The sequence below is a fragment of the Ammospiza caudacuta genome, chromosome 6 (assembly GCF_027887145.1).
Source record: "Ammospiza caudacuta isolate bAmmCau1 chromosome 6, bAmmCau1.pri, whole genome shotgun sequence".
Lineage (NCBI taxonomy): Eukaryota > Metazoa > Chordata > Aves > Passeriformes > Passerellidae > Ammospiza > Ammospiza caudacuta.
The window spans coordinates 57,335,220-57,360,752 of record NC_080598.1 but is presented as its reverse complement, the minus strand read 5'-3'; the positions used below and the strand labels follow the sequence as shown (position 1 = coordinate 57,360,752).

The window sequence follows — 25,533 nt, the reverse complement described above, 5'->3', positions numbered from 1 at the left end:
AGCCCACAAAACACTTCACAGCATGCCTGCCAGCAAGACAGGCCAGCACCAGTGGCAGGATGCCAGTGAGGACAGATTCCCACTGACTCCCCTGAGCCAAAGCTCAGGGATTAACCATTAAAACAAGACTGGGAATCCCAAGCCCACTGCTAAATGTGGCCACCCACATGGATGAAGCTTATACAGAATGTATAACTTTGTCTCACTTCTGTTCAGCTCTCACCAAGTCCCACAGATTATTTCCTGCACACTGGGGAAAGGCTTTATGGGACAAGGGGAAACAAGAGGAGTGAGCAAGGCTGGATGGATGTGTCACTCTTACTGTCATTGGCGAGTAAAAGGGCTCTGTTCACTACAGCATCCAAGGACTCCCAGAGCAGGAGGCTGGAGTGATGAGAGGGCTCCAGGTGCAGCAGGCTCTGCAGGATGGACAGCAGCTGGACAGAGACTGGAGAGCGGCTCACCTGGAAGACAGAGCAGCTTCTGTCACAGCCAGGCAAAGTGGATTAACTTTGCCATTGTGTGAGGGGCACCCCATGTGAGGGGCAACTTACTTTGTTGAAGAGAGATGAAAAGACCTCATGATGATCATTCATGTTTATGCCATCACATATCCTTAATAACTCCTCATCATCCTCTATTTTGAACTCCTCAAATGTGTCACACTGGATAAGCAGATCCTCCTCCTCGATGTCTCTGCAATATTACAGCATTTGTTTTCAGTGGAGAGCCCTTCACTCATTTTCAGATGACTGTTTTTGTTAAATGGCTTTCATCTCTTTGCCTCTCAGACTCAGCCAGTTGGTGTTGAAAGCACCCAACTCTGCCTGATTTATGAAGGAGGAGATGCCATCAGTGCATCCTTTCTTGAACTGCATGTACCTCTTCCTACAACCAACAGATAAAAAGGAATGGGACTTCTCATGGCATAACCTGGCCCAGCACAGGCTTGCTATGGAATTCTCCTCGGAGCTGTAATAACAGAGTGGCATTTTGACCTTTCTGAAACAAGGCCACCTTCTTTATTTTTTTAAAGTCAAGACTAATTGAAAATATTTCAGTGATGTCTCTATTTGAGAAACTTCCTTCTCTGTTATTCAAAACTGGATTAAAAAAAGTGACTTTTTCAGCACTCTCAAGACTACTCAGTGTTAGAATTTTACAGTTGCTGCTCTAATAAAAGATCTTCTCTTCCCTAATTTTTTATGGCGTTGGATGGAGCAATTTCAGTTACATGGATAACTGCAACTCACATAAACTGCATTCTAGAATTTATCACAGATGTTTCTGATCGAACATGATTTTTAAATTACATTCAGATATGCATTAGTAAATTGTTTTAGCTGGAGCCTCTGGGAACAACAGCAGCAGTGAAGGGGTGTTGAACAGAGTGAGCTGCTCAGTGAGCCCACAGCACTGCTTCAGATTCAGTCTGGAACAGCCTGAATGAGGACACTGCCACTCCATCTGTGCCCAGAGCCTCTGTGCATGCCATCTGTGCCAACAGCTGTCCCTGTGACACTGTGGTTGGCAAGAGCATCTTAACACTGGCCAAATGCCTCTAGCTCCCATGGAATGGGTGCACAAGCATGGTCCACTCCACCCAAGCACACTGCATTTCACACAACAGAAGGCTGGATAAGTATTAAGTTTCCAAAGCTACTTCACTGTGAATTGCATTAAAATAATAATAAGTAGAGATCCTTACCTTAGCTTGTCTAAAACATCCAACAGCTGAAGCCCTGGCAGGTGAAAAAAATAGATATAGTTGCATTATGACCCACTTGGTACTGAATTGTTCTGATCTTTATATATGTTATGTTCATAAACACTTTTTGTAGAGAGAAGAAGGGAAAATATATTCAGATGGATCTATCAAAGTGGGTAGAGTCATCTGGTAAATGATGAGGCACCATAGCACACATCTGCAGCACCTGTGTGAACCACTGCACAATCCCCCTGGGGTTATTGAGTGACACAGGCACTTTTGAGGCACAAGTGACCTCAGTCCAAATTAGATATCTAAAATCAGTCTGCTACTGTCAAATGTTCCTAGATCTCCATGGAGAGAAATGGAGCCCAGGCTCACCAACTCAGATGCACCCAGCACGTGAGGTGAATCCCAACAATGGTACCTAGGAGCCTGGGATTCTAGCAGTTGGAAACTTCTGAACCATGGGAAAGCCTCTGAGTACACCCTCAGTGAAGCTGTGTCGCAGACATTTTTTCATGGAAATCCTTTCTTTGGGATTTTTGCATCTTCTGGGAAGCTGAGGCCCCAGAGGGAGAATGTAAACAATGATTATCAGCTGCTGTGACATGCAATAGGATGCACCTGTGATTGGTTCATGTTCCATGTGTACAATTAAGGGCCAATCACAGGGCAAGCTCTCTGGAACACAGTGACAGAGAATTCTCTTGTTTTTGGATTCTTTTCTATTCTATTCTTAGCTTAGCAAGCCTCTGCAACTTCTCTCCTTATTCTTTTTAGTATAGTAATAATGTATTATATATCACATATCAATAAATCCAGCCTTCTGATCATCAACTAAGATTCTCGTCCTTCTCTCACCATGGAGACCTCCTCAGGTCGCAGTAATAAAGCTGTGTGTACTCAACTGAGTACACAAAAAGTGAAGAAACTTTATCAAGTCTTATGAGTAATTGCAATATATGGAAATGTGGCTACATAAGATGGTTGGTTATAGAAATGCTCTGAAGAAGCTTAAGTGATACAGTGCTGATGGGATTCCAGAAAAGATCAAAGCTATGGGAAATCAGCAAAGTAAAAAAAAATCTGACAGAAAGGCTTCTGAGAATAAAGGTCAAAAGAAAGAAGAAAATTAGTGTTTGCAGTTTTGCTCCCCAGCCCCTTTAGGTACCTTATGGACACATCTAAAAAAAAACCATTTGGTAACTGACTCTCTCCAGGGAAAGGTGTAACAAACATCCTTACCTATGAACTCGTTTCTGATCTGTGTCCTTGTTCTTAGCTCCTCTTTGCCCAGGATGATGGCATTGATGGCACTCAGCAGTGTCACCATGTAGGGCACGTTGTCTGTGTTGGACAGCTCGTTCATGATGATGCTGAACCGGTACTGCTGGTTCTTCACACTCTGAGGGAAACACAACTGAGATTATGACAAGGATGGGCTGTACAGACAGAAATGCCCATGAGTGTGGTGCAGGCTCTCAGGTGGAATTAGCATCTGAAATCCTCAGTTTGTCCCACTGTGCACAGGAAAGGAAGACAGGGGTAAAAGCAGCACTCCTCCATCATGGAGCAGGGGCTGGTTGGCACAGAAAGGCATTGAAAACATCTCTTGGATCCCCTTGTGCTTTCTGGTAAAGGTACCTGAGCTCGTGGGCAGTGAAACCTGTGGATGTGGCACCATTTATTCTGCTGATCTGGTGGTGCCAGAAAGCACCTTGTGGTTGGCAGTCATCTGTCCACACAAGTCACAGAACAGCACCACAGACCTACACTGACCACAAAAAACTTCCTACAGCTTTCACTTTATAAACCCCTACTTCTCTTAACCAAAACAATGCAAAATAAACTTTATTCCCACCATTTTCTGTGGTATATGGATCTGTCTGCATGGATCAAGGCTGAGCCATTCCTCCTGCTCCAACCAAACACTTGCCTTGTAATGGTCCAAAGCATCCAGAGCCAAAGAGTGGCCATCTGATGAGTAAATGCACAGTGCAGCCAGGAGCTCAAATATTTGCTTTTTGACCATGACATTAGTTGTGTCAAGTGCTGTGGGAAAAACAGAACAAAACAAATCAGAATTTATAATGACATTAATGTTTTGAATCTCAGTGTCTTCTGCTACATGAATTATGAGCAGTCATAGAAAAGAGACTGAAGAAGGGGACCCAGTACAATGGAAGATGAGAAGAGAAATATCTTAATGTACAGATATCCCATCCCAATAGCATTATATGATGATAACTTCTAGAGGGAACAGTAAATGCTACTGGTATCCCCTTGGCATTTTGGTGCAGCCTGTGGTTATTCCTCTTTTCCATGTCCCAGTGACATGCTGCAACAGCAGCCAAGATTTTTCCGCACTCACGAAATTTATTTCCCATTTTCACATATGGGTATTTTCTAGAACAGCAGATGAACAATTTGCTTTGATTAATGACATTTATTTTTTGTGCAGAAAAGCTCAATATGCATATGAGTTAGAGCAATTGTTCCAATGGGTCCCATGTATTCCCTTTTTGTGCTACTCTTTCTCTATGAGCCTTGGGAGCTGGGAGGGAATGCATTAGGCTGTCTTGTTTTTCCTATATTAGAGCACAAAGAAGCTCCAACACTGAAAATCCAGGATATCCCCCTGTTTACACAATACAAAAATGCCAGGTCCATATTTTATATGGACTAAGAAAACACAGGGTGAAAAGGAAAGAAAGGGACATCAAAACAGAAAAGAGAAGCAAGTCAGCTTTCAGACTAAAAGCATTTTAAAAAGCTATTGGTAAGGGTTTCTGGGAACAGAAGTTATCCTTCCAGCACCATTAAGTGCTGTACAGTAAGTCCTACAAGGTGCCCTAATGAATCTCAAAGGTAATGATGAGCCAAGTGAATGGCAGGAGAATGTAAGTGGTGTTACCCACCACCTTCCAGGAGCAGAGTGAGCAGCACAGAGAGCAGGCTCTCTTGAGTCCAAACATGCCACTTGCCCTCCTCTTTACAGGCTACAAGACTCCAAGCCCTTTCAGTTCCTCTCCTCTGCCCTCGGGGCTCTCAAAGATTGAACAGCAAATGTCTGCTGACAACCAAAGGGTTGAAGATTTCTCATGCCTGTATACAGGTAAGGCTGGGTTTATCCCCAGCTTCTCATCAAACTTGGCAATATTTGTAGCACTGGGTGGCAAAGGCAATGTGACTGCATAGAAGTTTTATTTTAAAGAAAAGAACAATCTCATGAATCAGTTGTGACCAACAATTTCCAACTATCCTGGTGCAGGGCAGGAGGATAAGCAACAGGAAAGTGCCCCCCTCAATGCTGCATGTGATGGATGAAGCAGGAAGGTATCCTCTCACCTTGGAAGAGTTTTCTGACATAGCCCTCGTTGCTCACAATGTATTCTATGCCCTTGTGGGAGTTCATCACTGCTCTCACACAGCTGATGCAGGTGAGCTGAAGCAAGGCATCTGATATCCTGGCCACTCCTCGCCCTGACAGCCTGTCCAGGGCCTCCAGGAGCAGATCCAGCCCAGACAGCTCCAGGAACTGCACCATCCAGGCATCATCACTGTTCTCCAGCCTCTTCCTCAGCCCAGAGTAGTTCACCACGGAGGGCATTTGCAGCAGGCGGATGCACAGCTCTGGCTCTGCATTTTCCAGGTTGGCCTCTGACTGGTCGGTCTCCTGGGGCCCCAGCTTCTCCTTCAGGGCAGCCCACTTCTTGTGGGCACCTTCCTTTTTGATTGACATGGTGAATGGTTTGTTCTGAAAGAAAAAGAAAAGGCAAAGTGAGACATTTGTCTGGACTGACCAAAAATGATCCAGTAGCCCTGCTTTTTAATTAGTAAATTAATTAGTAATTTTATTAGTGTTTAATCAGTAATTGGGATGTAAATTACAGCAGGTAATTTACTACAGCAGGTCTGAGCTCTCCAGCATGTAGTACGTACACTGGAACCAGTCCTCTGTTGAAGAAACTCAATATATGCCCACCTTACCCACACACATTACATTCAGGCTCTGAAGACTCTGTGGAGAGACTTTTAGCACATCCAAGGCAGCAAACACAGCTTTAAAAGTAGCCAATTTGCACCACTCAATTGCCACTACCTGTTTTCATGCAGTGAAAGGAAAAGGTTGGAAGCAGCATTATCAGCTCTGCACTCCTAATACCCATTAAACCACTTCAAAATCTCACTGTGCTGGAGAGGCTGTGCAGTTTCTAAGCATTTATAATGGGATGGAGAAATAATTTTGAGCATATCCTGCTCATAAGAGCATCTGATTACCCTGTTCCTTTTTTGCTTTCATTTCTTTTGACTGATGTTGACGTTAATTTTATAGCACTCACTTAATCTCTTCCTGTCTGCTGTAATAGCAAATATGTTTGTACACATGGTGTTTATGCCTGATAATGTCAGAGCCTGACAGGCTGAGAGTGCAGGTACAGCAGCAGGAGGCTGGCTACAAAAACAGCAGAGCAGGTTTTTAGGCCATGGGGAGCAATGGCCCATCTCCCTGGAGGACATGGCCTGGCTGGACAGGAGCAGCAAGGAAGGCCAGGAACTAATCCAGCACCCACAAACTGCAAAGCCAAGTGTAACTCTTGGTGCCAGATTTTATGGTTCTAGGCAGGATTATTATTTTTCAGACTCACAGGGATCAAGCCACACAATGCAGGTCCTTTTCAAGGCTGCATGCAATGATTGTGGCCACTGAGATTAGCTCACTTGGTCAGAGCACCATGCTAATAATGCCAAGGATGTGGATTTGATCCCCATATGGGCCTTTCACTAAAGAGGTGGATTTGGTGATCCTTGTGGGTCCCTTCCAACTCAGAATATTCTGTGAATCTGTGATTCTGTTTTAAAGCTGAATTACTCCCATAGATGACAGTTTTCCCCACAAAAATTGATGCTACCTCCCCGTCCTGCCACACCACCACCTCTGTTCCCCTGGGCTGCTGAGCCTGCAAAGAGCTCAAAATAACCTGGGGCTGCTTGGCCCCAAAACTCAGCACTTAGGGCACCGAGGGGATTATGGGAGACTCTTATTTTCTCTTCCCAGCTCAAGCACAAGGCATTCTAGAAAACCAAATGGAATCTTTTCTAGAGAAAGGTTCCATCATTTCCGACAAGAAAAAACCCCCACCCAACAAAACCCCACAAAAAACCCCCAAAAACCCAAAAGCAAAAAAGCAGAAGTGGAGAAATTGGGCTGAAAAGCAGGAAAACCAGCTCTGAGGCTGCACTGTTCCTCTGCAGGCCACATGGACATGAACTTCCAAGATTCTCAGAGAGAGGGCTAAAAGGTTTTCCCCCAGCAAATCAGCCCAATTTTACCCCAATTTTCTAGCAGATGATTTGGTGGTGCTCTGAATAGTAACTACACCAAAATCAAACAGATTACATCAAGAATTAAGAGTTTAGTTCCATGCTAGGTAAAATATAGTGACTAGAAAAAATGCTTGAAAAATATAAACTAAGTAATCTCTGGAAGGTTTTGTTTCCAGAAAGCCAATATAAAGGATAGACACTTTACACTGGTTGGAAAAAAATCTCATTTTAAAGCCTGCCCTGTGATTTTTCCTGGGGATTGCGCCATTGAGAAAGGTCCTGGCTCCTTCCCTGCAGCAGAGCTGCATGACTTCTGTTTTACCCAAAGAGTCATTTTGGCAATCTCCCCTTGGCAAATATGCAGCCAAAAGATTTGCTCACTGATTAGTGACAGGCATGATATTATAGGCCTAAATATGCCTCTTGGAAAGATGCAAAGTGTGATGGGGTAGGGCACTTGAAAAATTTCCCTGAGAAAATGTGATGGTGGGACTTTCTGGCAGCTCACAGCATCAAAGTCTGCATTGAGAGGTCAGAGGGGTGGGAGAGTTAGCAGGATTTGGTGACAGAAGATCCATTTAGAGAGCTCTGGAGAAGCCCTCTTGCAGAGTTTTCTTTTGCTTCAGTGGGAAAGAAGCTGGCCAAGCACCCAGTTGCTCCCTGTTTTGTTAGCTGAAAAAATGATGGTCACGATCCAAAAACATGAAGTGGCAAATATACCATCTGAGAACACACTGTACAGCTGAAAAGTGATAAAAAGGACCATAAAAAAACCAACCCAACCAATCCCCAAACAAACCTCCTTGCCAAAGCACAGGTTTGAGTTTCCAAGATTTGTCATCACTCCCTGCAGTCCAGAGCCCTTACTCACTCCTGGTAAAATTCTTTTTGGGATTAGTCAACCCCAGTCCCTCCCCTGTATTCAAGTGAAGGAATTTGGGTTAGGCTTGATGCAAAGGAGAGGAGAAATCCTTCCTCACTGGAGGGAGAGAAGCAAAAGTTTCACAGCCCTGGGGATGGGGCAGCACCCTACACCTCTCACCAGCCACGGTGATGGCAAATCTACAGCCATGGGGCTGGAGAGTCCACCTGCAGTCAAATCCTCCTCCACTCTGTGCATGGAGCCCAGACACCTCTCTCCAGTTCTGGGTCAAGCTGGACCTTCAGTGCAGGGCAGTACTGAGAACCCTCTGATCTGGGTGCTGGTCAGCCCCTGGGGCTGCAGAACTGGCCCCACCTGCAAGCTCCTCTTCTCTTGTGTGAGTTCATTTATACTCAGCAAATCACTTTTTTCATTTGAACATGAATAAACATTTATTATCCGGCCAGAAAACAAAGCAGGCTGACTTTTTGCTCCCAGATGTACTAATGCCTCATTATATTGTATTTGTATTATATTGTATCAAGTCAGAGAAATTACAACAGCATTATTGATCTCAGGCTTAGCTGATTCCTGAAAATTAAACTCCACCAGTGCAACAGGAGGCAGGAAATACCGAGAGAGCATCCTGTTTACCAGCAGATTTGTTCTGAATTATCCTTCCCTCCCACCTGCTCCGCACAGATGTGAAGAGATGAGAAACAGAAGCGGGCAGCACCTCTCCAAACAGCCCTGGCTTGTGTTTTCATGCACTAAAATGAACAAATTGGACTGATTCAATATTCTTCCCCACAGAGAGTGCACCCTTTTTGCAGGAAAGGATGAAGGTAGCTAATGTATCTAATAGTAAGAAGGGAATAAAATAAACAGGAGCTGTACTATATAAATGGGAAGGAAATTAATATGGAGGAGATGGCAATACAACTCTGCAGATGGTGTGATAAATCTGTTTACAAACACAGATAAGAGTGATATATTGTGAATGCAACATCTTCCCATATTTTCCATGAAGGAAAATGTTGCAAAGATTTTCGGATACATCCTTAAAGGGCTGCTGGTTTTGCCTTTTATCTCTGACCACAGGAGCTTGTTAGCAGGTAAATGATCTCAGCAGAGTGAGACAGACAGGGACTGAAATGGAACACATCTATCTGGCTGCCTCACAGAGGCCATTTAAACTGTGTTGGCCAAGGGAAGGAGAGTGCCCTGACAAAACCAGACAGGACAGCTAATACACCTCACCTTTTGCCAGCAGAAGGCCACAGGGAGCTTTGCTTTTTGTCTCCCAGGGCAGAGAGGGGGCTGTGATGGTGGAAGCAATGTCCCCAATGTCCCCTGTGTCTGACCATGCCTGCAGCCCCCTGCTGTGGGGACACTCACAGCCACAACAAAGAACCACAAAATACTTCAGCTTAGCTTAAAGACCTTTCAGATCATCAAGTCCAACCATTAATCCAGCACCACCAAGCCCACCACTAAACCATGTCCCCAAGTGCCACAGCTGCATGCACTAAATGCAATGCTCTCCTCATCTTCTAAGCTGGTTAGCCCTGATGGGGGAATCACAGAATGTTAAGGGGTTTGAATGGACTCTAAAAATCATCTTGTCCCATTCCCCCTACCATGGGCAGGGACATCTCCCACCAGACCAAGTTGCTCAAAGCTTCATCTAGCCTGGCCTGGATGCCAGGGTTGTAACATCCACAACCTCCCTGTGACAGTGTCTAGCAACCCTCTTTCAATCTGTACCCATTACTCCTTGTCCTGTCACTACAGCTCCTGATGGAGAGTCTCTCCCTGGCTTCCCTCTAGGCCCCTTTCAGATATTGGAAGGTTGTTATAAGGTCTAAAGCAGCATCAATGTAAAAGTACTCTTAATTTTAGGAGATTGCTTTGGGAAACATAAAGGTATCCTGAGAGTTTGTGCTCCTGCACGTGGCAACAGCAACATCACAATTCATGGTGCCAGCTCCTTGGATCACTGGGTTTGCAAAGTTATAATGTTCCCTGCATCCATCCAACCTGGTCTGTAGAATTTCCTCCTTTCTTTCTAAATCAGGTGCTTCCCAGATTCAGTTTTCTGTGCCTCTCTGTCCTTCAAGTCCACTCCTAGGGAGATGACATCTGTGGGAGATAAATCAGGGCACATCAATACTCCCTCCATCCTGTGAAGCTGCAGAGGACAGAGCTGCAGAGCACAGCTTTCACTCTAAATTATTACATGCCTCCAGGATGACACGGATCACAGCAAGGACTGGGGAGGAGATGTGAAAAGAGATTTCTCAGGGCAGCTAAGTATAATTGAGTGAGAACAAAAGGGAAAAAAACTGCAGGTCAAAACTATTCTGATTTTTTTGGGGGAGCAGACCCACTGCCTATGCAGAAGAATGGGACTTTGGGGCTGCTGTGTGTGAGGGGGAACAGCAGCTCCCTGCTGCCCTTTGAAGAATCCTGGGAGCACTCCAATCCCACATGCTGCCCTCACAGCCCTCTGCTCCCCTCCACAAGGCTGCCAGGGTGAGGAAAGCTCCTTTATGCTGCTCAGTCCCCCCCTTCCATGCCTGTTCCTGGCACTCAGGAGCTGTTCTGCCTGGCTGACTGCTAATGACAGGTTTCACTTCTGGGGAGCTCCAGTTTTCCCTCTGCTGCTGGGAATATGCCAAGCCTTTGTATTTTGCAACATGTCAGACTACTCAGTCCCTAAAAAGAAACAACATCCTGGCTTTGTGCTTCCCAAAGTCACTCCTGGAAGTGTGATATGTTTCCTTCACCTCTCGTTTTGCTTTCATTTGTGCTGTTGTTTTCCTATGCAGTGTTGGAAGAGCTCCCCCACACAAAGGCCAACAAACCATCCTCCCATGCACCAAGATGAGCTGGGGAAAGCACAGATCTCTGTTTTGGACACCAGCCTGACCCCTTGGTGTGGGCCCATCAGTGTGTGTAGGAGCCAGCAGCATTTTCAGTCTCCCAGGGCAGCTGGGATAAGGGCATGGTGGGAAATTCAGGCAAGCAAACCAAAGGCATGGTTTGCACAACAGACCTTGCCCCAGCAAGTGCTGCTCCATCCTTCTGCTGCCATGGCCAGCAGCCTCAGCAGTCCCCAGATCTACATATTCTGTAGATCACCTGTATCAGAGGCCAGAATGTGTGATTTATGATCAAAAACTGAAAAGGTTTTGGAATGAGTGCCCACTCTTGCTCTTTAGTACTGAGGAAAGTCTCTGGCACACTGTGCTTTGCTCTGGCACAGCCTAAAGGAGCTCTCACAACACAGCCCAGGTCAGCTGTGGCCTCAGCAGTGCTGCAAACCATTCTGGGGAATATTTTGAGTTTAGGAAATGAGGGAGCATAGACACACACCCTGCTGCAGCTGTGGGCAGGAACTGTGCCATCCACACTGACTGGGCCTGGCAATGGCTTCTGCAATTTCCCAGAAAAGAACTTCAGTGCACAGACAAAGGGTGGCCATACTGGTATAAATTTGTATGTATTTTGCCAGTATAGCTTAGTCTTTCACAAATAAAGGAAAAACATGTTGTTCTGATTCAGTCCCATTCACCACCATCAGGATGCTGTGTGCCAGCACAGCTTTTCTCTCCTGGGCAGCTACAGACTACACTATTGTGTGATGCCTCACAAAATGGCTAAATGTGTCCATTCAATATGTACTGCTAGCACTGGAGTTACACCAGGTTTAACCAAAGGAAAAAAAATTTCCAATGCCTTCTTCCTCAGTAAATAAACACATTTCTCACTGTGCTGCTGCAGGACCACAAACAAATCAAGCTCAAGGACATTTATGTCAGGATCTTCAGTGGCCTCTAAACCCTTATTAATGTGAGAGGTTCCATGAGCTCAGCTTCAAATGGGATGGAAACCACTCTTTGTAAGTGTGAAGACACAATTATCACTTCCCTAAATGTGGTGAGCCAGGTTTAAACCCGACTGGTGCAGCTGTCAGATTTTGATTCTGTAATTGCCACTGCCACTCTGGGGGCAGGGGAGGGAAGTGCCTTATCTGTGTGAGTCAGACAAGCCAGTATCAGAGGCTTTCCAAGGCGGGTACAAACCCTGGGCACCCTCAGGTGCTGCCACAGCCCCTGGCAGGCACAGCAGGTTCCACCCTGGAGGGATGGAGGTGGTGCCCAGCTCTGGCCCCCAGTTCTGCACCAAACGGGGCCACCAGTGCTGAACCCCAGTCCTTCCCCACTGCTGCCAGCAGGCCCATGGGAGCCAGAGGGGCATCCTGGCTCCAGCCAGAAAGGAATGGGACTCGGGTCCTGGTCCCATGGAAACTCTGATGGGAACAAGGAGGGTCTGGAGATTCCCCTGCTCCAGGGCCCACACACTCAGGCAGGGGCAGCAGCTCCATCTGCCAGTGATTTCAGCACCATTCTGCATTTTGGGATGCAGTTTATTATTATTATTATCATTTGGGGTCATGTGAGGAGCAGAAACTGTTACCCAGCAACATGGACAGTGCAGTGGTAACTTTCTAAGACTCCTGGCTTCTGCTCTGTGGGAAGCTGTCACACAAGCAGATATGACAGCCAAAACCCTTTCATAGCTTTTTTATTTGTTGTTGCTGATGTTTTTAAAAACCTCCCCACGATGCCAAGAGGACAGAGAAAACTGTCAGAGGGAAGAATTCCTACCTCAGAGCTGAAGCCAAATTATTCCATTGTCTCTCCCACATGGAAGGATACTCCTCAATCAGTTGTGTGAGCCCTTCCCCAGCCAGATCCTTTTCTCCTTCTCTCATCAAGCAACCTTCACTCAACACACTGTAAATCCCCAAAGAGTGTCTCTATAATTCACACACTCTAAGAAAGTTCAACAGGATGTCAGTGTCTGATAGTATGCAAACTCCCCAGAAAGGTGCAAGGAAGTGACTTTCCTATGGCCTCCAGGGAAGGCATTTGCATGTCATTTGTCACCCTCATTCACCCTGTGCTGGTGGCTGGCTGGTGTCACTTCCCCTGGGCTGGGAAGGTGGGAGCCTTGCCCCCACTCCATGTCTGTGTCCCAACATTAAAAAGCACCACTGGCATGGGGTGACTCAAAGCAGGGAAATGACCAAAGCAGGGCAATGATCTGTAAAGGAAAGTAAAAACAATGAGAAGGACAAAAGAGGATGCAGGGTGGTCAGGGGTGGGATGGAGATCCCAGCTGTGGGTGGGGACAGCCCCTTGCATCTTGCATCAGCTGAGCTGGGGTTTCTGCCTTTGTGGCAGCAGAGCTTCAAACAGTGCAAGGCCTCAGGGGTCTTTGTAATGCTGGAAGAGTCAGGACAGCTTAAAATATTGGGGATGTCTCTGACCCTAGGAGTGGGGCCAGACAGCAAGGGCTGGGAGCTCAGGCAGTGTCCCCTGGACAGGGCCTCAGTGACAAGAATTCTGCTTTCATTGGGCACCACTGAGGTCCTGCTGAGCTTCAGCCCAGCTTTTATGGGCTGAGCAGGCTCTGAAGACATTAAAAGCTTTTTTTTTACAGAAAATATCTCTGTGCCTTTCTGGCTGATATTTAATGTGAAAGCTAGTTTGTGAGCCACAGCTGTAAAATGCATCCACTCAGCCCCTTGGGAGGTGTTAACTGAAACCCAGTCTTTATTAAATTGTGAATATTTCAACATGGCCCATTTCAGCAGAAGCCTCCTGCCTGGCTCAGGGGTATCAGTTAGGCTTCAAATGTTTATTTCTTACTCTGTGAAGTTCTACCCTGAACTGAACCTCCCAGATCAAAAGTTGGAACCCACATCAAGAGTCTTCCTGCCTTGGGTGGCAAACTCAAGCCTTGTGTACATGAGCACGACTCCACCAGTATCAGAAATCCACTGATCTGTCTGCCCCTTGGTCCAAATTCAGTTGGCCTTTAAGAGCTCAAACTGCCCATTTGCTTTCTAACTAAAACAGTTTCACCACAACAATGCAATGTCCAAGGAAATGACTCTGCACAATTCCCCATCCTGCCATAGGAAACACTCTGGGGGTGTGCCCATACAATCCAAGGCTATTGTTAATTCAGGATAGGTTTTACAGCAGCAAATGAATGTCCCTTTACATTTCATGCACTCCTGAAGGGTAATCCCCAAGGCCTCAAAAGATTAGTCACTAATCTGGTTCTTGGGAGCAGGACCAGCCTCACAGCTGGTTTTAGGGGAAAAAATAAAATTTAGGAGAAAAAAAATCCTGCAAAGAAAGGATTGTGATGATGCAAATTCCTGTCCCTGAAAACCATGGAAGCAATGTGAAAGGTTATCAATCAGGGCCCATTGGGTTTCATCTGAAGCTTGGATCCGAGAAATTACAGAAATGTTTCTCCTTTGAGAAAGGTTCCATCATTTCCGACAAGAAAAAAGCCCCACCCAACAAAACCCCACAAAAAAACCCCAAAATAACCCAAAAGCAAAAAAGCAGAAGTGGAGAAATTGGGCTGAAAAGCAGGAAAACCAGCTCTGAGGCTGCACTGTTCCTCTGCAGGCCACATGGAATTGAACTTCCAAGTTTCTCAGAGAGAGGGCTAAATGGTTTTCCCCCAGCAAATCAGCCCAATTTTCTAGCAGATGATTTGGTGGTGCTCTGAATAGTAACTACACCAAAATCAAACAGATGACATCAAGAATTAAGAGTTTAGTTCCATGCTAGGTCAAGTATAGCAGAGACCATCTACTTTTTGAGTATCACTCTGCTGCCTCTGAACCACAGAGCAATGCTTGACTGCCCACATGGCTGGTCCACAAAATGCAGGAATCCAATTAAACAGCCATAAATACAACCCATTTGCCTTAAGGAATTAGATTATTCCTAATTACAGCAATCAGTGTCTTCTTACTGCTCTGTGTTTCTGTGACAAATTCATTTCCATGCCAGTGTCTTTTCAAGGAAGTCATGTCAAGGGTTTGGAAAGGGAACACCCAGCTCATTTTGGGCTGGCAGGGAGATCTGTGCCAACCAGAAATCCGCTGCAATGGCTCTTTCTAGGTGATCCTGCCTAAAATGCCTCCTATCACTCCCTTCTAAATCACTAAACATCAGCACAGGTGTTATTCAAGAATCCAAGGTGCAACATTCACCTCTGCATCTCTGTAATGGGCTTTGCTGGGTACTCTGGCACCCATGGGGCCAGTGATAACAACTACATGTCTATGGGGGAAAATTAGGGAAATAAACTTGGATAATTCAATTTCCCTGCTCATCTGAGAACTGAACTCTGAGTTAGGTAAGCAGAAGGACCAGTGTCAAACAAAGTGCTGAAATGGCACTGAAGGGGAATTAGGCATGGATGAAGACACACAAATTTAGGGAGAGTGTAAAATAAAATTTAAGGCAGGAGTCAAATCCTCCCCCTGCCCACAAGGTTTCCGGCCTCAGCAACATGACCTTGTACACTGGGGACAGCAGGAGACGCCAGAAGAGCTACTGGGATGTAAATGTGGTGAACTAATGATGACCTTCCCAGGTATTGGGACAGCACAGTGACAGCAGCCAGTTTGCTCCCTTGTGGGGAGCAGAGACATCTGAGCATCCTCAGGAAACCACAGGAGCAAGACAGGACTGCAGAGCTGACTGCTGCTGGCTCTTACTGAATTTCTCTTCTCTCCTTGAAGACTGACATCCCTCCAGCTCTCTTGTCACAGACCAGCTCTCTGATTGCTTTGTGGCTGAATGCATTCACTTTAGAGGATGTTAAAAGGAGGGGGGGAAAAAAAGCCTTCTGAAGTAGTCTGTATCTGATGAACACTTCAGATAACAAAAATAAAAGATTCTGCTACTGCCAGTAGCATATTTCTGGGAACTTTGTATCTATCTGCTTAAAACATCCTTAACATTTGCTCTGCAGCTCTTTTGGTAGAAAGCTTCTGCAAGAAAGAGACATGGGGAGGGTGCTTCCTCCTGAGGAGATTAAACCATGTGAGGAACTTGGAGTTTAATTTGGAAAGGTGTTGACAAAAAACTCTGCCAAAACCCCAAACTGCACCAGCAGTTCTGCCCAGAGCACAGAGCCATGTACAGGTTTCTAAAGGATGTATGTGCTGCTAAGCACAGGTAAGAAGCCTAATATTTATTGTTTATTTTTCCTGCACACATCTAGTGCACCTGTGCCAAGGCTGCAGGGGAACTAAGGCACTGCCAGGACGAAGGGTGCCACGGCAGCTGGACTCTGCTCCCTGGTACACATGCTGCTGCTGCAGCAGCAAAAAGATGTAATTACAGAAAAAAGACCTTCTGAGCCCTGCCCCAGAGGGAGAGAGGCAGCAGGTCCTGCCCAGGGTTTAGCTGTATCCCTCCAGCACAAGCACAAACCCTGCACAAGGGGGAGGATCTCCAGGCAGGCAGCAGCTCGTCCCTAAAACCAGTTTGATGCTGGAGGTCCACAGAGGAAAGGGTTGAGGGCATCACTGAGCCAAAGAGCCACCCAGACCCACATTTACAGACATCCCCTCTGAACAGAGCTCCCAACACACCAGCATGGTGCAGAAGGGGAAGTGTTTTTCCAGCTGCTCTCCAAACAGGTTGCAAATGCAATTCCCTTCTCCCAAGATCAGCTTTTCCGTTCAGCTGCTGCTGAATCACAGGGGCTGCTACCTCATCTGCTGAACAGCCCAAATGCAAACATCCTGAATGTTTTTGTTCAGATAAGGCTGACCACAGCCAGGACTCCTAATGGCAGGGCTGAAGCAGTATTGCACACGTTAGGGAGACCAGCCCCAGATGCTGCCAGGTACTTTCCTGCTCGCTCCTGTGAATGTGAACATTACCAAGGCTAATGAGAGAACCTGCTCAGCTGCTAATTCAAGAAGTTAAGCATTTGAGCTGTTTAAAATAAATGCTTGAAGAAGGCTGGCTTAGCATGATTTCAACATTAATCCACTCCAAAGATGCCTTCAGAGTATTTACTGCTGGGTAAAAAAGTTTCCAGAGCCTATTTTGTAACACAGTAATCCTAAAACATTAATGGGTTTAACCTTTCATTTTGCTACAGTACTCATTCCAGCTGTTTTGAGAGGACCTAAAATTGTCCCTCTAGATACAAACTTTCCAGCTCCAACCCAGTCTTTGCATTAATGTGGAAAGATTTTAGTATGGCCCAACTAACTGGGGATCATGGGAAAGGTCTCATGCTTCGTCAAAATTACCTTACTATACAAGCAAGATATCTGATTATTATAATTTTCACCTTTTTCAGTCGTTCCTTATCACTTCAGATACTGTTTTGTTCTTTACAAAGAAATCAGTTGTTCAATCACATCCTCAGGTTTGCATAGTCCAAAGAGCTGCAGTGCTTTATGCCAGCTGAACATGTGGCTGTCATTAATCTTCAAGAGGAAAATCACTATACTGCTCTGATAAGTTAATATACAGTGAATATTAGGATATAATTTTATAAGTGATTCATCTCTTTACATATGGCTTGCTTTCTTTCACGTGTTATCAGAACAGGGGTTTGGGAATTACAGGCTTGTAAATCAATTTGGCTTTGTGTTAGTCCTTTCCCTTCCTTTTCAGATAAATAGAGGCCTTATTTAAGGCTTGGTAATGTTTGCAGAGGTTCAGTCCATTTCCAGTAATGGAAACAACAAAACCCAAAATTTATCCCCAGGCTTATAAAAGAAGCTTCAGGACTGGGTAAATATAAAATAACTCATGAATATTGGACAGCTTGTTCTGCAATGGGAAACTACAGCCCATCATTGCATAAACAAGTGAGCACAGCCAGGCAGGCTTGGAAAGCAGCCTTCCAAGGGAGAAATGGAGCAGCTCAGCCAGTTTCCAGATGAGAGCTACTCAGGGAGCCTGCTGCCACATAGGCATGACACAAACCAGAAAGGAAGCAAGTTATAAAATGTATCAGGGAATAAAAACATTTGTTCCCCAGTTAAACTTCATGGCAGGCTCACATTTTCACCATTTGTTATATAAGTCAAGAAGAAGACACATTCACAAATACTTTCTAAATAGCAGAGCCCACTGCTGACATGACAGGTAAATATTGCATTCTTACTGTAAGAAGTGTGAACTTTTCTTTTCTGGCTCAGAGCAGATTTGCTTCACTGCATTGTGCACGCAGTTGAAAGTAAAGCCGACCAATTCTAAAGGATTTATCTTTTTTTTCCCCTCTTTTCTAAATAGCAGAAGTAATTAATCTGCTTCAGAGAATGAATCAGCCTTTTCTGAGCTAGAAACACACAGAGGAGATTGTGGCTGTTTCTGGGGCAGGAGGGGGGCTTACTCACACAGCTGATGCAGCCACCCAGGGCGTGCAGCTGTGGGACGCAAGGGAGGCAAAACCCCAGAGCTGCACCCCAGAGCTGCACCCCAGAGCCCCCCAGTGCCACCAAGGGACCTGCTGGGACACAGGGAACGGGCTCAGCACTGCAGTGCTGATGGAAGAGATGAGCCAGAGCACCAGGAATGGCCCAGGGAGGGCTGTGTGGCTTTGCCTCTCATCCTGCAGCCCCTGGGTGGCACATCCAGCCCCTGAGGGCAGCACCCACTCCTGGCAGTAAATCCTCTGGCAGCAGGGCCATCCTTTTATTTAGGGGAAGTACCTTGATCTGGGCCAGGTGGTGGGATGAGTTGATTTGCACAGTTTGACTTCTTGGTAGGCTGTGGGAAGAAAAGCACTGCTCACAAAAAGCTGCTGCCCTGTTCTATGGGAACCTCTGTTTCCAGCTGGGGCCTCTGGCAGAAAATAAAGGTAATGCTTAGCTCACTGCTTCCAGCCCATGCTCAGCAATGACTTAACAGAAAAGCAGGACAAGCAAAGAGCAGAGAGCTCCCAGAAAGGGGAAGCCAGCAGAACAGAAGCAGCACGGAGATAGCTGCCTCATTAAAAATAATGCAACTTAACCCACGGAGCCAGTGTAACAGTTATGCCTTTGCTGCATCGGCAAAAGCAGAGCTGCTCACCAAAATTATAAATAAATCAATCAATCAAGATGATGCCAGCCTTATACATTGATCTGGAGAGAGGAAAGGGCTCTGCTGCTGCTTCCCTCCTTTCATCCCCTCTGGCTGTGCCTCCTGCAAGGGAAGGGCTGGCCTTGCAGCCCCAGGACAGCACGGGGCTGGAACGTCCCTCCCTCTGGGGAACACAGGTGCCCATGGCTCCCTGTGCAAACAGGAGTGGAGATCACTGGACCTCTGCACTGCCAAAATCACCAACATTTTCCATCCTAAAGTACAACTAAATATAGAGGTTTTATGGTTGCAGGATGCCTCCTTTCCCACACTTTCCTGGAGTGATCTCCAAATTCCTCTGCTGTCCTTGCTTGTTAAAATGTGACTCAGCTTTCCCATCTGGAAAAGTGGAGACCCACATGGCTCCGAGGTGGCCAGCTGCCACCAGTGATGTCCTGTGTTAGTGTTAGCCATCAGCTTGGGAGCAGCAGAGCCAACGGAGGCTTTGCAAGCTGGGTTTGGGGTGAAATCGGTGTCAGAGAGTCTGTAGGTACCCTGTGAGCAGCAGTGCAAACCATCAGCTGAAACCTCCTCTTGTACCTTGTGGAGAAGTTCTCTCAGCACCAAGGAGTGACTGAGGACACCTGCTCACAGACTGCACTGGAACAGCAGTGCAAAGAGCCAATCCCTCCTCTGGCCTCTAACATTCCACAAAATTAATCCTGCTCACACCTCAGCTGAATAATGATCCTGGTAAAAATAACAAGTGGGAAGTCAATGCCAAGTAGCACCACCTGGTGATAATTACTCCAACCATGCCAAGTTCAACATGAGGCCTTACCAACTGCAGCATTTGGCAGCTCTGCATTTGTCTGTTCTTGAGATGGAGCAATGTCCCTTCTGAAGTGAGCTGTTCCTTTTGTGGTCATTAAACACTTTGGAATCAGCTGAGTGACTCCAATGCTGGAATGAGGACTTCATCCACTGTCTCTCAGTCCTTTCTGCCTTTGTCTGGTGTCCTTTATCAGCTCAGATGGTTTTTCAGAGACCTTGAAATACACCATTAAATGCTACAGAGCTTTTTGCAAACACTATTGCTTGCTTAAGAGTCTCATTGATCTGTGGCTCCAGCATTCCCAGCACTTTGAAATGTCAGCTCAGGTATTAAAATAGTAGAAAACAGCTGAATCCATGTGTTCATTACATCAAACAGAAAACTCACCCTGCTCTCCTGATGCTTCCTGCAGATGTGAAAGGCTGGCTGACAAAGCAGCAACAAATGTTCATCTGCCACATTACACAATCACTAACTTTTAATTTTGGGCACTCCTGTAGATGCCAGACAATGACTCAGGGCCTCATGCTTGAGCCCCACACCCTATTTTCTTCCATATTCAGTCTCATAAAATCACCTCATCTACCACTGACATTATCTGGTAGCAATCATAAAGCTTGGCTGTTGCTCATTATTATTTTTCTCCTAGGAAAAAGGAGCCAGAGGATACCTGCCCTTGACAAGGAATCTGAGAGGCACTGAAAAGTCACTCAAATGCTTTCTTTAAGTATTCCAAATTTGTGCTTCACTCCAGCCCTTAAAGCATTCCTGCAGAACTGGAACCCCTGGAATGGTATGACAACCCCACACCAGACCTGTGAGCATGAATCTGCCCTTTGTTAGAAGGAGACAGTCAAACTCAAAATTTGATGTGACTTGTTGCCTTCCCTGAATTTGTTCTTAGCATTTTGACTGGCAGCACAGGACTGGAGAAATCTCAGTAAAATTAAAATTCAGATTGTTTGCTCACTTGGTGCTCTCAGTGCTTTTTCTGGCCATTGGGAGATGAAGGCAGCCTCTGCAAGACCAAGCTCATGAACCTGTATGATGAACTGCTCACAGGCAATGCTGAGAAACACTGGAATAACCCTGAGCTTGGTGGATAATGCCAAAGGGATTATACTATATCAGGTCAGAAGCAGGTAGTCATGCACTGAACATGAGGAGTATCATGCTGCAGGGCTGTGTCTATCTTCTGCAAAATATTTAGGTATTTTTCACCTAATTATATAAAAAGCAATGTACAATGTTAATGAATGGAGCAGGGATAAGTCCTTATGTTTATCTGAACCTACCAATTGCAGTGTTTTGGACTGTGCAGAGCTGGATTTGTTCAGTGTCACTGTGTGAGCCCATGACCTGACTCTGTTGGTTCAGTGGTATTTTCTCTGAATCATTATTGATAGACCTTACTGCAAATATTAAGAGCAAGGATATTCAAGTGGGAGCTTAACCTGAGCTCAGATATGAGCACTGAGCTTGTCTGAAGTTCCTTCCGCTGTTTCAGCTGGATGAATGTTGTTCACTGCCCAACCTGCAGCATTGTGCTGCTCCCCACTGCTGAATTACACCCATCTTCCACTCACAGCTGGCTGCAGTACAATTAAACCTCCTCATCAACAGAATGATCACTGCAGAAAAGCCCCACATCTAATAATCAATGCCATGGAAGTAAATCGGGTGGAAAGAAGGACAAAATGCAACTTAGCTTGCTTTGGTAAGAAAAATTTTCTGCTCAGCTACTCTGGGAAAACTATCCAGCATAGCTGGCACACAAGACAGGGATAAAGTTCAGCTTACAACGCATTTGAAGCATTTGCTGTGCAGTCCAGTGAAATCAGAAGTGTGCAAACAGAAGATAAAAATTTGTAATAAGCAGGGCACAGATGTAGAAGGATCAGACAGACAATGAAATGGAAGGGGTCAGTCTGAGTTTAGCAGGGAGGGACTGAGTGCAAGTGAGGGAGACTTCACCCTACTTAACTTCTCCCTTCATCACAGAGCAAGTGGGAGAAAGCTGAGGGAATACTGAACCAGCACAGAACATGGAGATATGCAATAAAAATGGGATTAACAGAATGACTGGAATATGATGAGAGCTGACAGCAGAAAACAAAAGTCATATGGACACCTGGAGAGGAAAATCCCTGCTTCCCACCCCCCATCACAGGACAGGAGGAACCTGAGGAGGAGGTTAACTGCAGCACCTACCTGGTGAGGGATTTATTTCTAGGGGAGGTGTCAGAAAAACATGAGAGGCACAGGACAGACCTCTGAGCCCTGCAGCTCTGCCCATCCACAGGGAACTCAGGGATTAGGAAGCCCAGCTCACAACTGCCAGGGATCAGCAGAAGCTGGAGCCTGCTTCATGAGAGCAGACAGCAGGTTGGAGCTTGTTTGGCATTGCACAGTAAAGAGAAAAGCATGCAACCCCTATTTCTGCACTGATAAGAGAAAAGCACCAGGCAGGGAGAACGAAGCAGTCACAGTGCAAATATAAAGTAAGAGAAAGCCATATATTGGAGAAAGGGTTATAATACCAGTTCTATTAAGGTGTGAAATTTCCTTTTCCCACAAGGCTGGCAATAAATGAATTAGTCGTGTGCAATAAGGCATAATATCATTCTGTGTTTAGATTTGCTGACCTGCCAGGTCTCTTCCTGTCCTACACTTAGATTATCTTTTATACAATGGGTCTTGTACACTGCTTGCATTTTTTCAGCAATATTTTTGGATGACAGCCTAGAATGGGATTATTAACTTATAACAGGACAAAAAAAAAAATCTCATATCCTCACAGATTCCTGCAATCCCTTCCCCCCTGCCCTCTGGTTTTGGCAGCCTCTGTTTAGTGGAAAAATAAGCTTAAGGGGATGGAAGAGAAACGAGATTAGTGGCCAGACAGCCCAAATTCTGAGCAAGTTCAGTAGGACCACGGCAACATCACTGTAACTCTGCTGACTCCAACTTTCCTTTTCAACTAACTCAAGCCAGAAGTTTCCTTGCAGTCTACCAGGGAGCCTGAGGTGTTTTGCACTGTGTTTACACGGAGAAATTATTCAGTCTTAAGAATCCCCAAAAAAGAACGTACAGTTCACAGTGCTGGTATAGGGAGGGACAATCACAAGCACCGTTTTGGGGTATTTCTTCTAAAATCAGTATGTCTGAGCACTCCTTCCCCACCCACGAGCTCTGGAATTCAGCTCTGTATAACTGATGTTGCAAGAAGCCATTTAATCACTGCAGAGTTATTGAGCAAAAGGGAGGATGAGGTTGGAGAGAACTATGTGGGAAAACCGGGCAGGACTTGGGAGATCTTGTCTGAAAACCACTGGATAACAGAACAGAATCCGTCAAAATAAAAGCCTGAAAGTGGCCCAGCGCACACGCAGGCACGCCATCCATGCGCTCCGCGCTGGGAGATGCTCTGCCAGCCCCAGGCACAGCAGGACCACATCCCGCTGCCATCACACCTGCATCCCGCACCACGTTGCACCTACACGGGCAATCGGGACCACATCGCACCCATACCCCGAGTGCCTGCAGTGCCATCCGAAGGACACCCAGCACGGCAATCCCAACACCCGAGCCCTCGCACGGTGCGGCTGGGACCCGCTCCCACCTGTGCGCTCCACTCCCGCACCTGCAATCCGGACTCCATCCCGCCTATGAACACACCGCGCTGTTGCATCCGCAGCCCGGACCGGCTCCCGGTCACAGCGGCAGCGGGGCCCGTCCCGGCGATGCTGCCGCACCTGCAGCCCGAACTGGGTCCCACCTACACCTCCCCGCCGCTGTGGCGCCTCCATCCCCCTGCGCTCAGCATCTCTCACCCGGTGTGAGGGGGCAGCTCCGGCCCGCCGAGCTCCTTCCCCCGCGGACACCGGCCGGTCCCAGCGGTCTGCAGCGGGGCACGGGGGATGCCCAGCCCCGGGAGGGGGTTTAGCCCAACTTCTCCCGACCCAGAGGACCCCGCTCCCGGCGGAGCTTGGCCTTACCGCGGCGGGGACCCTCACAGCCACCGGCCCTGCTGCGCGCAGCGCCCCTCACGGCCCCCGGCCCTGCTGCGGGCGGCGCCCCTCACGGCAGCCCCTCACGGCAGCCCCTCCGCCCGCAGCCGCCGGGCTCTGCCCGCCCGCGGGAGCCGCGCCCGGTTCCGGGGCGGGGCGCGGGCGGGGCGGGGGTCCGGACCGGCCCTGCCGGGGAAGTTTGTCCCCTGCCGGGCGAGGGTTCCGCCGCGCCGCCCCAGAGCTGTGTTCCGCCCGGTGGATTCCCTCAGCAGCCCCGCTGCCGTGTCCCGGTCTCGCCCTGGCGGATCAATCCCGGGGGAAGAGCTCCCCGCGGAGCCAGTGCCGTGTTACCCTCGCTGCAGAGGGTGCTGCCCGTCCCGGGGGGCTCCCCAGTGTGCCCCTTCTCCCGTGTCCCGTGGGCATGCTGGAGGCGAGCGCTGCCCGCTCTGGGGGTGCTCCCCAGTGTGTGCCCCTTCCTCCCGTGTCCGGGGACCCTCTCAGTCCAGCCCTGGCGTTTGGATCCGCGGCCCCGGGCTGGGAGATCCGAGGGGAATCAGGAAAGCTTAGGACAGGCTGCCCAGGCGGTCAGAGACCCAAGGGATCCTGCAGCCTCCTCCAGGGATCCGGCACTCCGGTCTCTGCAATGTAAGCACTTCACTTTTAGCACAGAATTATGGCATCAGTCCGGTTGGAAAATACCTTTAAGATGATCGAGCTCAAGCATTAGCTCATCATTGCCAAGCCCACCACTAAACCACATCCCCAGTGCCACATCGACGTGTCTTTTAAATACCTCTAGGGATGGTGACTCAACCCGCTCCCGGGATAGCCTGTTGCAATGTTTGATTCTTGTACCTTGCACTGGGCTAGGAAAGCTAATATTTGAGCATTTTGCACAGATTTTAGTGTGTCACCGTGTAAACATCTAGTCAGATATGTGTATCACCATGTAAACATCTAGTCAGTGCAAGTTTAACATCTCATGGTACTTCAGATGAGCACAGTGGGCACCCAACCCAGCAGAAGAGAAGAAATGCCTTTTCCATTAGTAAAACACATCAGCTCTAGAGATGGGCAACAAAACAGTGGGGTTAAGCTAAATATTGACAGCCAAGAGGAGAGAATTTGGTGGAAAAGAGACTCCCTTTGTGGGTCAGAAGTGCTGTCTCCTATAGGCATTAGGGGCATGAGTCAGTTCTGATTTCAGGCAGAGCCACTCAGCTTTGCCATCCAGAGAAAACCTGGCAGGGAAAATCATGGAGGGGGGAAGTAAACTGATGAAGTGTTTTTGCAAAGGACTGCTGCAAACTGCTGAGAGCTGAGCTGGGACCACTGAGTATGATTACAGGTGACTGGAGGATAGTTACAGGGTGAGAACACAGGGCTGAGTACTTCTGAGACTTCAAATTGGAAAATGAGACCTGAGCTTTCACTGTTTGCTCATAAAACACTCCTCTGTTTTTAGTGGAAGAGAAGACAAATGGAAAAAGACTGCCTCTCTCAGAGATGGCAGTTAACCAGAGTGGCTCATCGCTTCTTCTTTTGCCCAAAACAAATGTTTCTAATTGGTGTCTTATGCAATACATACTTAGCTTTACAAATCTACACAGTGGGAAAAATGGATGTGTCCCCTGCAGTCTTTCTCTAAAGGGTTTAAAACTGTTTTTGGAAGAACTATTTATTTTTTAGGAAATAGTACTTGTCTTTGCCTGCTGCTGCTGCTGTTCTTGCTTTAGCCTTTTTTTCCATTCTCTGCAAGTTTTTGCTGCTTTGGTATATGAAGAAGAACAGGGAAACCAAACTTTTCCTGCTTGAGAGCATTTTTCTTCTTCTTTGTGTTTGTCTGCTGCCTTTGTATTCTGGAGTAG

The 25,533-nt window shown here is 46.9% G+C and overlaps 1 protein-coding gene across 1 annotated transcript; it reads right to left on the bottom strand.

Annotated features, from left to right (window-relative positions):
- Window positions 1–1,704: 1,704 nt before the first annotated feature.
- Window positions 1,705–23,714, bottom strand: LOC131559060 (inverted formin-2-like). Its single transcript, XM_058807274.1, has 5 exons — window positions 23,489–23,714; window positions 5,060–5,468; window positions 3,648–3,763; window positions 2,957–3,116; window positions 1,705–1,742 (listed from the first exon to the last, which is right to left on the bottom strand). The coding sequence occupies exons 2-5, from the start codon at window positions 5,451–5,453 to the stop codon at window positions 1,705–1,707; spliced, it is 708 nt and encodes a 235-aa protein (XP_058663257.1). The 5' UTR covers window positions 5,454–5,468; window positions 23,489–23,714.
- Window positions 23,715–25,533: the final 1,819 nt, after the last annotated feature.

Coding starts and splice junctions, on each gene's coding strand:
- LOC131559060 (XM_058807274.1), bottom strand. CDS start 5,453: ATGTCAATCAAAAAGGAAGGTGCCCACAAGAAGTGGGCTGCCCTGAAG. Junction 3,117..3,647: donor ATGCTTTGGACCATTACAAG/GCAAGTGTTTGG, acceptor TGTTTCCCTCAG/AGTGTGAAGAACCAGCAGTA. Junction 1,743..2,956: donor GATCAGAAACGAGTTCATAG/GTAAGGATGTTT, acceptor TTCACCTGCCAG/GGCTTCAGCTGTTGGATGTT.